General features: G+C 34.6%; 1 protein-coding gene across 1 annotated transcript in view; it reads right to left on the reverse strand.

The window, feature by feature from the left end:
* LOC137394380 (protocadherin Fat 4-like) overlaps positions 1-15,860 on the reverse strand; it is a 49,752-nt gene extending 33,892 nt beyond the window's left edge. The window contains exons 1-11 of the mRNA XM_068081092.1: positions 15,823-15,860; positions 15,020-15,155; positions 12,464-12,652; positions 11,451-11,635; positions 10,042-10,185; positions 9,450-9,605; positions 7,306-7,448; positions 5,229-5,373; positions 3,695-3,814; positions 3,469-3,616; positions 751-942 (exon numbers count right to left, since the gene is read on the reverse strand). Coding sequence (XP_067937193.1) covers positions 751-942; positions 3,469-3,616; positions 3,695-3,814; positions 5,229-5,373; positions 7,306-7,448; positions 9,450-9,605; positions 10,042-10,185; positions 11,451-11,635; positions 12,464-12,652; positions 15,020-15,155; positions 15,823-15,860 — 1,596 coding nt within the window. The remainder of the gene's footprint in view (positions 1-750; positions 943-3,468; positions 3,617-3,694; positions 3,815-5,228; positions 5,374-7,305; positions 7,449-9,449; positions 9,606-10,041; positions 10,186-11,450; positions 11,636-12,463; positions 12,653-15,019; positions 15,156-15,822) is intronic.
* Between the last annotated feature and the right edge of the window lie 296 nt (positions 15,861-16,156).

The following is a 16,156-nucleotide window of genomic DNA, read 5'->3' on the forward strand; positions in this document are numbered from 1 at the left end:
CTAAACTATTTTAGAACATACACAGTCTCTCCTCAGCAACATCTTTTGGATAAAACTAGGTGCTTTGGTACACACTACCTTCTTCAATATAGACAGGCTGACCTAGGTTCTCTAGTTTAAACAGCTAGAACTAGATGTTATAATATGGACAGATTGAATTAGGTCCCCGGGTATAAACAATTTGAGCTATGTGCTGTGGAATAGACAGGTAAAACTAGGTGCTCTGCAATAGACAGGCCCACCTACAGTAGGTGCTTTGCGATAAATAGGTTAAACTACATGTAGGTGCTTTGCTATGGACAAGTTCAATTAGGTGCTCGGTGATAAACAGGTAAAACTAGATGCTCTGATATAAATAAGTCCAGTAGGTGCTCGGTGATAGACAGATCCAACTAAGTGCTCTGTGATAGACAGGTCTAGCTAGGTGTTTTGCGATAGACAGGTCCAACCAGGTGCTCTGTGATAGACAGGTAAAACTAGGTGCTCAGCAATAGACAGGTCTACCTATGTGCTCTGCAATAAACAGGTCCAGCTTGGTGCTCTGCGATAGACCGGGCCAGCTAGTTGCTCTGTGATAGACAGGTCCACCTAGATGCTATGCGATAGACCGGGCCAGCTAGATGCTCTGCGATAGACCGGGCCAGCTAGATGCTCTGATATATTAATGATGTCACATAAGAGGACTCTGACTAGAACATATTTTGTGTTATACTTATAATCAGTAAAAAGACAAATCCTTTTAGAACTCACGTTTGCAGTTGCAATTCCAGCATCTCCATAAGCAACAATAAACAAGTTATACGCATCTTGCTTTTCTCTGTCAAGAGGTGTAGTGTGCCAGATGGTATTGTCAATAAGGACAAATAAATCATCATATAGCTCATTGGATATCATGGTCAAGTTTACTGGCCTCTCTGTGGTTTGGTTGGCAAATATCTTCACCTGTACATGACAATCAACAGAGTCAACGAATGGGCGACTCCAAGCAAGGAAGTACTTGCAGAAAGAATAGAGTAATTCTATGCAATCAAATGATTAGTGAAAAATGTGTAGTAACTCTATGCTATGAGGTACTATGTAAAAACATAAAAATTAAGTGTGGAAACCCTTGGCTAGGAGTGGACGTATGATAAGGTTCAACTGTCTATTACAACCTAATTCCACTCATGGATAATTTATCCATGATACGCATGTACAATCATTTCTATAGCGGTCCTGTAAAACCTGCAACGCAATACGTGTAACATATGAACAACCGTTACGTACTATAAAAATATCTATACTATAAAAATATACATTCATATATATATTAATTGACCAACAGCACACACTAATAATAGATAGACAACAATTACTATAAGAGTTATAAAGTACAGCGCAGCCTCTGCTTACCGTAATTCGTTTTTGAAAACGTATTATAAGTAAAACATTTCGGAAATAGAAACTGATTTCGCCAAATAAATGCCTTAATCCATTTTAAGCCTCCACAAAACTCAGATATAGCATTTGTATAAATTACTACTGAATCCCGGCGTTGCCAAGGTAATAAAAAAGTCTACACAGAAAATTTATTGTTATTCAACATATGACAACAGCTACATGATTTGAAGTTACAGAAACTTCATATCATGAGAAATTCATTTTGAGCAGTTGGAATAAATTAAGAAAAAAATAAAACTGTAAAAGTGTTTATATGTAAATGTGAAATAATTAGCAAGCAATGGCTAAATTAAGTCTGTTTTATATGAATTTAATTTGTTTCAGTGTTGGCATCGAAAGGTGAAAATGTCATATAGAGTGGTAAAGAAACCCATAGTAATTATCTAATGCAAACACTTCCTGGCGAAAAACATCAAAATTTTATATATGTTCTGTTCTGGCACATATTAAAAATAGTAACAAAATGGTATGTAACCTTAGTAACTATAGTTACCTACAGTAACTTTAGTGTACTTAGTAGTTATGATCTGCAATAAAATGTAACATTACAATGTACTACGTGGAGCACGTACCGTAAGGAGTTCTTACCTTTGAGACAGACATACAACATGAATATTGAATTTAAACGAGTTTAGCTAACTAAACACACACTTTTTAAACCTAAGTTTTAGTGTGTTTTTACAAAACTTCAACTTTGTCATAGGCTAAAAGTTATCAATTATCTGTTTTCGGTTTTGTTTTTAACTCTAGCTTATAATGAATAACGCTGAAGTGAGATAGAGGGCAAGCAAGCATCATATTTCTTTCAGGCGTTGTAGGAGAGGTTTCCCGAATAATATATCGACATTTTTTTTTATTTCGTCGTAATCAGTACACCAACTGACAATATTTAATTTCGAAAAAGTTTTTTGTTGATATCGGATGACTGAAAAAAGCCGAAAAAATTTGTATCCTCGTATTGCGAGAACATAAGAAACATCATGTTCCATATTGTGAGAAAAAAAATTCTCATAACAGGGGCATGGTAACCTGAAGGCAGTTTGTAGTAATTTAACATGTGCAATCGCGAAAAGGATATACAGTATATGGTCGGAGCGGTTGGTGTAATAAGAATGGATTAGACTTGTGATTACACGTACTTGTTAGTAAACTTGTGATTTGGATGGGGCGAGTTCTAATCCAGTATAAAGGTGATTATTTGTTGCTAAAACCTTGTCGCTATAACTGGACTGATGAACAACATACAGACAAACAATGAGATTTATATATTGATAAATACATGCATGCAATGATTAAAACCTGTAACAAATACATGTTAGAATTATATTACTCCATAAAAAATAGAAAAGTACACATCAAAAAAGAATAAAGAAAGAAATAGCAAATAAAAACTGAGAATAGTATAAATGAATGGTTTGTTTACACTTGGTATTGGCTGTTTAGACAAGGCCAAGAAAAGACTACAAGAAGTTGAAGGATGGCAGTCAGAACAGGTGGGTGTTGTATTGTTGTCTTGGTTTTGTTCAGAATATATGTTTTTAAAAGCGTAAGTAATATTTTTTACTTACATTGGCACGAACTGAAAAGCTGCTTTTACACAGAAAACACAGAACTTAAACTGCTAAAAACAAAAGTTGTCCTACTCTGTATGCGATAAATAATAACTCCAAATTATACAACGAGCGAAAACAAAATACTTGTCATTTATTGACTTTTACTGGCAAAAGAATCTGAGATACGTTCCAGGTTGTACGCAGGGAAAGCGAATGAACCAAGGGACAAAACTAACAAACGAGCCAACGTACGAAAAGCCTTTCATATCTAAAAATATCATAGTCGAAACTAAATTCCTTCCAAAGTAATTTGAAAATTTCGCTCATAGAGTTTTTTGTAAGTAAAAGTTCTACTGTCCTCACTGAAGGTAAGGTATATACAGTGTTGAAGTCTGGGAATATAATATACTTACTATTGGAAATATGGATGACCTACTAGAGGTAGGAACCATTTTAAGAGATATAAACTACTTACTATAGGCGAAGAAGCAACATTTTCCATAACTTCTCCGTTAAAATATGAGGTTGGAAAGAATTGAGGTAAGCGTGGTTCATTTTTGACCTTGAGAATGACCTCAATATGGCTGCATAGCTTAGTCTCTAGTCCACCAAAACACTCAGAACTGTAATGAAAATTAAATGATGAATTTTCCCAAGACAACCATTGTTTATACTAATTAAAAAGGAAATATACTGCCTACCTCGTAGTTGAACAAGCTGAAACGTTAAGAAAAGCATCGGATGGTGTGTCAGAAGTCAAGGTCAGATGACCTGTGACGTTATCTATTTGGTATTCATCGTTCAGCGGTACTACAGAGAACCTAAAATAATGCATAAGACCTTCTAGCCAATTTTGACTACCACTTCAATGTCATAAACATTTGAGTGAAAATTTTACTAAATTAAAGCAAAAGTTTTAAATTGAAGTTAAAATTTCGTCAACAAGTTTGTAGACTTGACGACTAGTAGACTTGACGACTAGTAGACTTGACAACAGTAGACTTGACGACTAGTAGACTTGACGAACTACCATAAAAACATTTTATTCCTACTTGGGTACAGACGAGAGTCAACAGTCAAACAACTACAGGTCCTCAGCATCCACACTCCACATAGTATCAGAGTTGTATTTACCTTATTTCCTTATTCGTTGAGAAAGCTGCCACTATCACATTTAAAGATAAAGTATTTTTTAATCATTTGTGATTGTTTTTGATGTTTGAGTTGATCTGACTGCCAGGATGTTTCGAGATTAGAATCGACAAAACTTTATCGCGGTTAAAACTCTCACATCAAGAGGAAGTGCAATTATAATGTCTATAGTTGCAAAGAGACCAATCAAATAGAGACGTATAATGCTGCAACTTGAATGAGTGAGTTATCTTTGGCTGATAATGCATGGAGGTGTGGCCTTATCAGTTACTGTAGGATCTGCTCACACCAGTATGCTAGACTGTTTCAAGTCATGTTAAGATCTTGTTGAGAAACTTGAAGGTCTTTCGTAGTTTAAACCTTTTGGTTTGTAATTGTGAAAAGTCTTTGCAGAATGAAAGATAAAACTGCCCATTTATTCAGTTTATTTAATGCTTTAAGATGGACTTAGTAGAGTTTATTAAAAAGTATGGGTATTTGTCTACCATTGGCGATTGCTTTTTATGTTTGAAGGTGGTCTGACTGCCAGGATGTTTCAAGATTAAAATCGACAAAACTTGATCTCGTTTAAAACGCTCAGAAGAAAAACTCATGCCGAAATGATGTCACTAGATTTTATCGTTGCTATAGTTGATATAAGCTGTTGTGTTCAAGTTACAGCATTACACGTCTTTATTATGTCGGTCTCCTTGCAACTATAGATGTCATAATCGTACTTTCGTTTGATCGAATTAATAACCATCAAGTTTCATTGATTTTATTCTTGAAATGTCTTAGCAGTCGGATCACCTCAAACATCGAAAACACTCGCAAAAGATAGAAAAATGCTGATACTTCCTGACAAAGCATTAAAATTCTGTACTAATTCATCTTTAATCCTAAGCATGCTACAGATAATATACAAACTAATGTCAGTCTCTCAAACTTAAAGCAATGTTGTAGCGAGTTAAGAATTCAAAGTCAAAAGACGTGAACAGAAACATAGAGATTAATGAGCGGGTTGACTGAGAAGTAAGGCTTCTACGACATGGAAGCGGAGTGACAGTCAAAAACATCAATATTTGAATAATTTATAGCTGCCACCTCAAAGATCTTTTCTCGTCAGTGCCTTTGACTAAGGCCACGAAGGTATACACAACATCTCCAGCACGGGCCTTATCAGAAACAGTGATCTCTTCAGCCACGACTGGCTGAATCAGCGGAGGGGAGCTGGAGCCACTCAAAAGTCCTACAGACATGAATTAACAGGTAAATTCAAAACTTACCATATAAAATTAATCTGTTCCAATATTAGCCCCATATGCCAAAATCATATGTCGAAACATATACTACTTGCATCATTTCAGAACTAAATAAAGATACATATTCTAACTATAATCAGAGCATTTATCTGTTCTTTAGCTAATTAGGTAATTAGCTGAAAAATTAGCTAATCATATAATTAGGTAAATCATCTAGCTAATCATATAATTAGGTAAATCATCTAGCTAATCATCTAATTAGGTAAATCATCTAGCTAATCATATAATTAGGTAAATCATCTAGCTAATCATCTAATTAGGTAAATCATCTAGCTAATCATCTAATTAGGTAAATCATCTAGCTAATCATCTAATTAGGTAAATCATCTAGCTAATCATATAATTAGGTAAATCATCTAGCTAATCATCTAATTAGGTAAATCATCTAGCTAATCATCTAATTAGGTAAATCATCTAGCTAATCATCTAATTAGGTAAATCATCTAGCTAATCATATAATTAGGTAAATCATCTAGCTAATCATCTAATTAGGTAAATCATCTAGCTAATCATCTAATTAGGTAAATCATCTAGCTAATCATATAATTAGGTAAATCATCTAGCTAATCATATAATTAGGTAAATCATCTAGCTAATCATCTAATTAGGTAAATCATCTAGCTAATCATATAATTAGGTAAATCATCTAGCTAATCATATAATTAGGTAAATCATCTAGCTAATCATATAATTAGGTAAATCATCTAGCTAATCATCTAATTAGCTAATCATCTAACTATATCAAGCTTGAAAACAAATGCATTATATCCAACTACAATGTATGTGAAAAGCTATATTGTATGTAAACAATCAATTGATAAAGGGATAATCTGTAAATAGGTTTTCATTTTTATTGCTAATTTACCTTCGAGATACGTGAAGAGAAGTGAGAAGAGAAGAGAAGTGTAGGCTCAGCAATGGTTCGGTTGATAGATTTATGGAAATATGTGCAAAACTACTTACAACAAATATAGTTTTAATTAACAAAATTTTATTTTAATCAACTTAATTTATGTTTTTAATTATTTTTACGTCTTATCATAACTTTCTACCGCAATCTTTTAATAATAAAACTTTAGTGTTTTAAAAACTTCAAAAGTCGCATGCTGAAAATTTCTTTCAATATCAAAAAAAAATTTCACTCAAACTTTACATAGCAAGCTAAAAAACTTGTATGTAGAGATATCTAACTCACTGACTATAGCTGAGAATACGTTATTAAGCAGCAAAAAAAGGATTATTATTGTTATTATTAATATTATTGTTATTATTAATATTAATAATAATAATTAATATTAATCAAATTATGATTTTACCATGAATGTGAGGTAGATATAAGTGGTGAAATGTATGATGAAATCATACATTTTATACATACCTTTCCTAATCCTATAAATCATGATTTCATAGATTTTTCCCACTGTTTATACTACTTTTTTGGTAATAATTTTCAAACAGAAATGTTTTTCAAATTATGCCATACAACAATAATAAAACAAAAAAGGCAACAGTTAGCCAATAAAATCAAATAAATGGTTTGATATATAGTGTTTAAAATACTTTCCTCTGCTAATAGAACGGATATTTGGTAGAAGATTGTTAAAACAACTGGAAATGATATTTTCAAAATAATTGTTAGATGCTGTGTACAATTTGTTCATATCACATAAGTTGAAATGAGTTAACTGTCATGTAAAAAACGAGGACACAAACCATGAAATTGCTCATCGCTAACTCTGCCCACAATACTTCAGTCATAATATCCAAAGGAAGTCTTTAGAAGTAGACACAAGGAAATCATCATTTCCACATATTTCACACCTACAACACAGCAGAGTAGAGACACAAGGAACACTCACTAATAGTAGCACGAGAGTAGTCATATCTGGGATAGCGGGCCGCGTCTGAGGCCTCCAACTCCAGCTCAAAGTATGGCCTCTCAGCAAATACTAGAGGCTTGACATTGATCAGTTCGAATGTGTTAGGATACTCATCATGAGGCCTGGAAAAGGAGCATGAAAAATATTCACCAAACAGAGGAAACCGATGAGATAAATTTTTGGAAAATCAAAAATGAAACCTTAAATCTCAGCACTGAAATAGCTGTTATCTGCATTAAAATTTAGAAATAAAGTTATGTATATTAAAAGGATTTAAACTATATCAAGTGTTACTAACACTTGATATAGTTTAAATCCGTAATTCCCTAACACAGTCTGTGTTAGGGAAAGTAAATTTCTATTAATCACTCTGCCTCTGGGCTTATACATTTTTGAACCTACACTTTCTGTTCACATGTATCCAAGGAAACAAATTTTAAACATTTTTACAAATTAAAAGATAATACTCCCCTTGCATACAAAAAATCAAGTAGAAAACAAGCCTACACTTCAATTCATGCGTTTCTAAAGTTTTATATATACATGTAATATAGCTTTTATAGTTTTTTTTCATAGTTCTATATAATGCCTTTGTAATACTTGGAAGTAGTTATTGCTGTTTTTTGTGTTCTGGACCGAACTAAACCAAATAGAGGTAGTCGTCACTTACCAATTTGCCAGCTTAATGACAACTCGGATGTACGGCACCATGTTAAAAATTGTCAAAATTTTGCCTAAAGAAGCTAACTGAAAATAAAAAGAAAACATAATTCTTAAAACCATTAAAGTAACCATGAATTTATACATATTACACATGTATACTAGCTGTGACATTGCTTTTATGTAGGATATCGGGTGTAAGGCAAACATCTGCCATTTAGGAACATACACATTGTATAGTATGGGTGTCGGGCTAATACCTGCCGTAGCTGAAGCATTATGGGAATGATTTATGGTACATACAAATCTTTATTTTAAAAAAAGTTCATCTGTTTGTTAGTCCGAAGGTAAGTGTTAGAAAGAAAAATTGTGCCACACCGGAATCAAACCCAGATATTCGGATACCAAGGCAAGCGCGTTACCATCTGTCCCGCTCAACCACCTTTCTATACCTAGGAATACTTGTGCACATAATTATTACACATAATGATCACTCACAGCCACAGGACCACCAGCGTACTAGTATTAATTGAAAAGAGAAATGCTAAGAAGGTAAACATAACAAATAGGTAAAAATATGTAACATCTACCGCAACGTGTTCTATGGTAGCCTAACATTTGTCTTCAGAATGTAACCCCATCGTTAAGTGAGGACTACTTGTACCATGTATTCTTCCAAGAATATTTGCTTTGACATACGATGGTTTCGACATACAATGGGAACATTGAAACGAATTAACTTGAGTGTCAAGTGGATTATGAAGATAATAAATAACATCTATTTTATGAAACTTTCAAAAGTACACATTAAAACCAGTCAAGGCAACACTAAAAATAAGCTTGTGAAACTCTTTGAAGCAATTTAAGACAGTTACACTCGTTAGTCTTGGAATCATCCACACATTTCAGGGCTTGTCATAGCTAATCATAGATGCATTCTCAGAAGCTGCCAGAGGATTGTCTGAGACAAGTCATGAAACTTGCAGTTGAAGAAAGAGACAAAACTAGCAGATAATTATATCTGTCCTCTTTACTATCTTAGATGTAGAGATATAATCGCAAACGCAATCAACTAAATTCAAGAAAACAGACGAGTCCCAGCCGTCAAACACTTACTGAGATTGAACTCTCTAGCTTCTATTCAAAGTGACAACAAAAGGATCGATTCAACAGCTTGTAGATATTTTCAAAGTCTGTTTTATATTATACATTAGCGAATATTTTAGTGATAAAAATAATCATAAAATATCCTCATGTTTCAAATATCACGTTGGAAAGGATACTTCGCATCCTTTCCTTCCTTCCATCCTTTGTATTGATCACTGGCTGCTAGTTCTTAATTATTTTTTATCGATTAATTTAACCGTAAGCACCTTAATCAAGTACCTTTCATACGATTCCTTAAAAGCCATCTTAAAATCAAATCATTGTAGAAAATGTTGCACCAAATTATACCGGCAGACCTAATTTGAAACGAGTTGTTCCAGTCTCCGTTAGTGATTCTAACATCCACTATTCCATCAACTCCATCATCCTCATCTGTCACTGAAAATTCCATGAGTACCTGTCCCAACTCGTCAGTCTCACATATTATCTCATGATACGCAAACTTGGAGAATCTAAAAATATATTTGTTTAGCTAGATAAAGCGACGTTAGTGTGACACATAAATCTTTTACCAAAACATAGACTTGAAAAAGGGCAGCATTCAAATAAATAAGTCAAACTTGGAGAGTGGATGCTGTAAGAGTGATGAGGCTCAGATATGCAGAGAAATACGCAGACATTTAATACAAAATCCACTCCAAGCATGCATGTATTCAAATTTTACAGTTTATTTTCATATATCATTAAAATTGCTCAATTTATTTGTTTAGATCTTGTGAGAATAACAAACCTGCATCAATATTTGGCAATCTGTAACAGTGACTGTAGCCAAGAGCATTCAGCAACATGAGGCAAGAAGTCACTTCAAATCTTTGGTCTTCAAACTATTGAAGTTGGAGTATCAGCCAACTAATCTAAGTAAAACACTTTTCTTAGCTAGAAACTCACTCTGGGGCATAAAGATTTGCTTCCTGTATAAAGATAGTGATGAATGCCTGCACTTGGTGAGGGCCGTCGCTGACATGCACCGTAACATAGTACACAGGCACCTCCAAAGCTCGTGGTGAGCCAGTGATTCTTAAAACTCCGCTGCTTCAATTAGAAATGGTAACGAATATCAAAAATATTATTGTTGGCATTAATTCAGTCAGCTATTCTAGGCAGAACTGCTATCAGAGCCGTATAATCGAGTTAACTAACATTGCATTAAATATATTTTGTTAAATTGAGATCAAAATTAAACTTGTTTTCTGTCATTAAAATTTAGAGTTGTTATTCAATATATGAAAGTCCTTCAATAATTCATGAACTTTAAAAACTAATCAATCAGAAATGCTAAAATAAATGTAAAAATGAATGAATTGCTGCTGCTAAACCAAAGTGCTTATCATGATGCAAAATTAGAGGAGTGCCTCTGCATCCCTTGCTCTGCAAACACTTATCAATTACCGTAGATTCTGGCACACAAGTCGACCCGGCGTATAAGTCGAGGTTTAATGTTTGGTTTAAAAATCCTGGTTTTGACATGTACCTGCCGTATAAGCTGACCCCTTCTTTGGCTCAAATCGTTTGTTTGCTAGTAGTTCAGTCGGCATTAGAGGCGAGCGATGCGTAGCTGAAGAAATGACATTAAAATATGCCTTCAGCAAAATTGCCCACGGTTTTTTTTTGTCGTTGGCAATACATACAATTAATAAAAAAATGAAAGACGATAGCTCTAGTGAAGACCACAAAACATAAAAAACAATTCTTCACCATCGTATTGGCCAGCCTCGTCAATAGAATGAAGCTGCTACGTTTGATAATATGTACGTCTTTAACAAAAAAGCTATGCCGCAAGTCAGGTTTTGGTCAGGAATCGTGATTCAGGTGCTAGAAAAAGGATGGATAGACGATAGTGGATATGTCAAAGGCTTACCCATATGTAGGCTTGTAGGTGGACACTAGGAAAAAAGTGTTATATTTGAAAAAACACGTTATTCCAGAGGAGAATCCTAGCGATGACAATTTGAATGATGAAGAATGATACATTGTGTTTGATCCATCTCATGTTGAGTAGGATTACTAGTATTTTACTATTTTATAAATAATTCCCTATATGTCATATAATGTAATTTTGATTTGCGATAATTTTTGGAGGTGAATTTTACCCGAATCCGTGTCATGAAAAACATGACCACCATATAAGTCGATGATGGATTTTTAAGCTTGAGATTTAGTGACAAATTTTCGACTTATACGCCAGAATTTGTAGTATATCCGCTGACATGGAATTATACACTAGTCTGGTTTACTACTCATAATAACACAGAGAAGAGAGTTCATGAGATGCATAGGCATATGGTATATGCACTCACCTCTGATCGATGGACAGCAAATCAGCTGCACCGGTCACCCAGTATGACAAAGTGTCATCTCTATCTATATCAACAGCAGTTGCATTCAATAAGATAGTACCATAAGGTGTGTCCTCAGTCACATTGAGCTCTCTTGGAATCATCAGAAATTCAGGGAAGTTGTCATTGACATCAGTAAGGTAAATCTGCAGACATTAGCAATATATATCTGCAGACATCAGTAAGGTAAATCTGCAGACAGCAATATATATCTGCAGACTTCAGTAAGGTAAATCTGCAGACATTAGCAATGTAAATCTGCAGACATAAGTAAGGTATATTTGCAGACACTAGCAACGTTAATCTGCAGACATTGGTGAAGTAAATCTCCCGACAATAACAATGTAAATCTGCAGACGTCAGTAAAGTGAACCTGCAGACACTAGCAATGTAAATCGGCAGACAAAAGTAAGGAATATTTGCAGACATTAGCAATGTTAATCTGCAGACATTAGTGAGGTATATTTGCGGACATTAGCAATGTTAATCTGCAGACATTGGTAAAATAAATCTGCAGACAATAACAATGTAAATCTGCAGATGTCAGTAAAGTGAACCAGCAGACATTAGCAATGTAAATCTGCAGACATAAGTAAAGCATATTTGCAGACATGAGCAAAGTTAATCTGCAGAAAATAGCAATGTAAAGCTGCAGACATTGGTAAAGTAAATCTGCAGACAATAACAATGTAAATCTGCAGCCGTCATTAAAGTGAATCTGCAGATATTAGTAATGTAAATCTGCAGACATAAGTAAGGTACATTTGCAGACGTTAGCAATGTTAATCTGCAGACAATAACAATGTAAATCTGCATCCATCAGTAAAGTAATCTGCAGACATTGGGTAAGATGTCTGACATTAAATCAACAATGCAGATCAACAAACAGGTGACTATCCAAATACAAAAACAACATACTATAACTTTTGTAGCATCTACCAAACCATTTTTAGGGATATGGCAGCACAACTTACATGAAGTTGAACAGATGAACAAAGTCCATAAGCATCACACGCAGATATAGTAACATTACGGTGAGTCACCACATCTGCGTCCAAGATGGCAGCTGTTACTACAATTCCTCTGCTATTGATAGAAAAGTCAGAAGTGGAGTTGATGAAGTAATCTACACGTCCATCACCATCACCGTCTGTTGCGGATACCTAAGGAGCAATGTAAACATTCTTATGAATTCGTGTTTACCTAAACATTCAACGCCACAAGAATGACATATTGAACTTTCCATTATAAATGCGCATTCGATAGTCCACATATGAAGAAGGCAACTCCCTGTCTTAATAGACTGATGAACTAGCAGTTTTTGAAACAGCTGGAAGGCAATTATCATTTTTTAGAGTTATTTGCATTCATTATCAAAACGAATCTGAAGGCAACATGGTGATGAAGTTACATGTATTTTTAAGCAATGCAAATGATGAAAATAGGAATGCTGCTGGCAGCAGACTTTAACCTATGACAAAGATATGGTGATAAAGGTTAACTGACAGCATTTTGATTGCATTAACAGATAACAATAGAGATCGCTGTTTGAATGATTTTTAAGACATTTCGCTCAAATACCAGGTTTTATTAACATTTTCAAGCTGTAAAAATGGACATAAGGATTCGTAATCTTTACAAAATAGCCACTGGAAACAGCTATGACACTATATAGTTATATTAAAATAGCCACTGGAAACAGCTATGACACTATATAGTTATATTAAAATAGCCACTGGAAACAGCTATGACACTATATAGTTATATTAAAATAGCCACTGGAAACAGCTATGACACTATATAGTTATATTAAAATCTCTCATTTTACAAACTAGACCATCAAAATTCAAATTCATGAAAGCAGAGCATTTATCGGTTTTTAATAGATAACGATAACTTCCAAGAATCGCTAATTTTTATGAACAATTTCAAAATTTCCTATATGAGTGAAGGAAGAATTTTTTGTTAGAGCACTTTGCTATAACTGCATGCACAAACTGATTGATATAATTATATAACCACTAATCATAAATTAATGCGGGACGTATTAAAGCGGCGCAGACCTTTTCGATATTTGTAGCATCTGATTCAACCTTCCATTAGAATTATTCGCCATGTTGGCAAATCAAAACATGTAGCTAAATAGGACAATGTGTTAGAATAGCGGCCAGCTAAAGGGCTTTTGTCTCGTGTTCAAACATCGGCTAAGCGCCAGCATTGACATGGTATATCAGGGATGGCCAAATGATTTTGGCCATGATCCGTTACAGCCAAATCTGACAAATTAAAGATCCACAACGAGCTGAAGATGTGCATTTTTTATCATACATAAACATGCAATTACTTATGTACATCTTAAACAGGCGTCAAACACGATTTTTAAAAACTTTGCTTATATACACAATTTGACTAAAAATCAGTGAATGAATGTGCTGTAATAAACATGTCTGATATCAGTGAGAAAAATGATGAGTGGGCTTTGACTTCACAATATTATCAAAAAGTGGTTTCCTGCTATTTACAGCGACTCTTAAAGTTCATGAAGAGGAGTATTTGTGAGTTGTGTTCTATGATTGCTTTTTATAAAAATCATTGCTGAAAACAATGGATTTGCAAAAATTCTAAGATAATTTTACAAAAATCTTTTTTAAACAATTTCTTTTTTAAATATTTCAAAAAGTTTTTTGACAGCCAACTTGAAGACAACTACAAAAATCTGGATTTAGATCCGCCATTTGGCCATAGCTGTGGTATATCATACATGTATGTTTTGCCAACAAAATGGCCTTATGTCACAGCTTGGAGCTTGCATTGTGATTGTTTTTGTTTCCAAAACTGCTTTTCTGTTTTCAAACATCAAAATCATTGATGAAGTGTTGTGATCATATTGGCATGAATAGATAAGACTCGAAAATACTGTCAGTTAACCTTCAAGACAGCAAATTCTCCGTTGTATCAGGAAGACAAATTATAAAGAGCTGGTCTCTTAGATACTATACCATGCATGTTTTGGTTTAACATCACATGTTAAACTATAACAAGTGATTACAAAACATTCCTGTTGCAGCTAATAACACATTCAATGCAAAACACTATGTAAAAACAATCTATATTACACAGCTTATGCAAAAATTGTACAATTACACAAATATATTTTGTTTCACTTCATTTTAGACATACAACTTTTTCCATTGCAACATACACTTTGCTGTTGAGAAAAAAGTAAAAAAACAGATTAAATTATCATTGAAGGTGTGCCAAAGAAAGTAAAGAAAAATAGAAAGGTTGTCAGTGCAAACCAATAATACTGCAGTTACTTGGCACTCATTAAATTAAAAATTTATCTAGTTTTTTTTCTGAGGGCCAAAGGAGTGAATTTAGTAATGGATAAGGCAATATACATGTATTTTACTGTCTGTATAATGTAGAATTCCTATAACGTAACTGTACTTGGAACGGCTTATTTACAGTGTAGGAGCATCTACTGTATATAAATCAATAGCAGTATATGGTCAGCTATAACCACCTACTTGGGCTACTAAACTGTTGATAGGTGAGTTCTCAGGAACTGTAGCCTGATATCTTGCAGCGTTAAACTGTGGGGCGAATTCATTGACATCCTCAACTTTAATTGTTATACTGAGAGTAGCATACTGTGTAGGAAAACTGTAAAATATAACAAAAGAAAATGAGAAAATATTGGACAAATAGCACAATGCCTGTTGTATGACTAAGAGAGAAGACAGTCAGCTGAGAAGCAATATTCAGCAAAACTCTCAATCATGTGGAGGTACAGTACAGAGGGCAGAGAGCCAACAGCGCTTTTGGTATTAAATCGTGCAGTATTGTTCAAGGTAGCGGACACACAAATGAACGGGGTTCAAAGCTTGCATAGAAAATGATTGTGCAAAAACAGTTTAAGTTCTCAGTTATCCTATGTGTTGGAAAAACCGATCAACATTTAACCATAAAGAAATCCTATCAATAGAAAAGTATATCATAGATAGTGCTGGGCACGGGTAATAAAACTTGTTGAACTCGCAGGTTTATCTTCTCTCGAGTCTCGGGTAATAGAAATCTTGAGTATTTCGATCTTGCGGGTTCGGGTTTGGTACACGAATCCGACGAGTAGAGTGCACAGCAACTCGGTCTATTGCGCCCTGCGCTATGAGCACTGTCTAACAACCGTCTGTTAACGCTGCGAGCACGAATATCGGTCAATAGAAAATAGTAAAAAGTAATAAATAAATTGAATAGAATTATAATTGCATTGTAAATTTTAAGATACGTCTGATGTTTAGAAATGTTAGACATAAAACCAGTATCAACAAACCCGATACCCAAAAGACCCGTTGGCCAAGAAGTACTCATGCCAAGCACTACCAGTTACCCGATATTCGAAAAACTCGAACGGAAGGTGGCAGAATCTAAATCAGCACCAGCACTAATCATAGATACACCCCGACACTCTATCCATAAACTTGACAAGATAGTCACGAAGGTAGTCAAGCTCTACCAAGCAGCACAATAATAAATATGGAACATGACCTATGTGGTAGTCCCGGAAGTGTGGTAGTCCCGGAAGTGTGACGCAGCGGGGAGACGATTCAAGACGCTCCAGCTCGAGCTCTCTGATCTGCTAGCGACCGAGAAGGACATGCCTTGAC

This window comes from Watersipora subatra, chromosome 4, assembly GCF_963576615.1.
Source record: "Watersipora subatra chromosome 4, tzWatSuba1.1, whole genome shotgun sequence".
Classification (NCBI taxonomy): Eukaryota; Metazoa; Bryozoa; class Gymnolaemata; order Cheilostomatida; family Watersiporidae; genus Watersipora; species Watersipora subatra.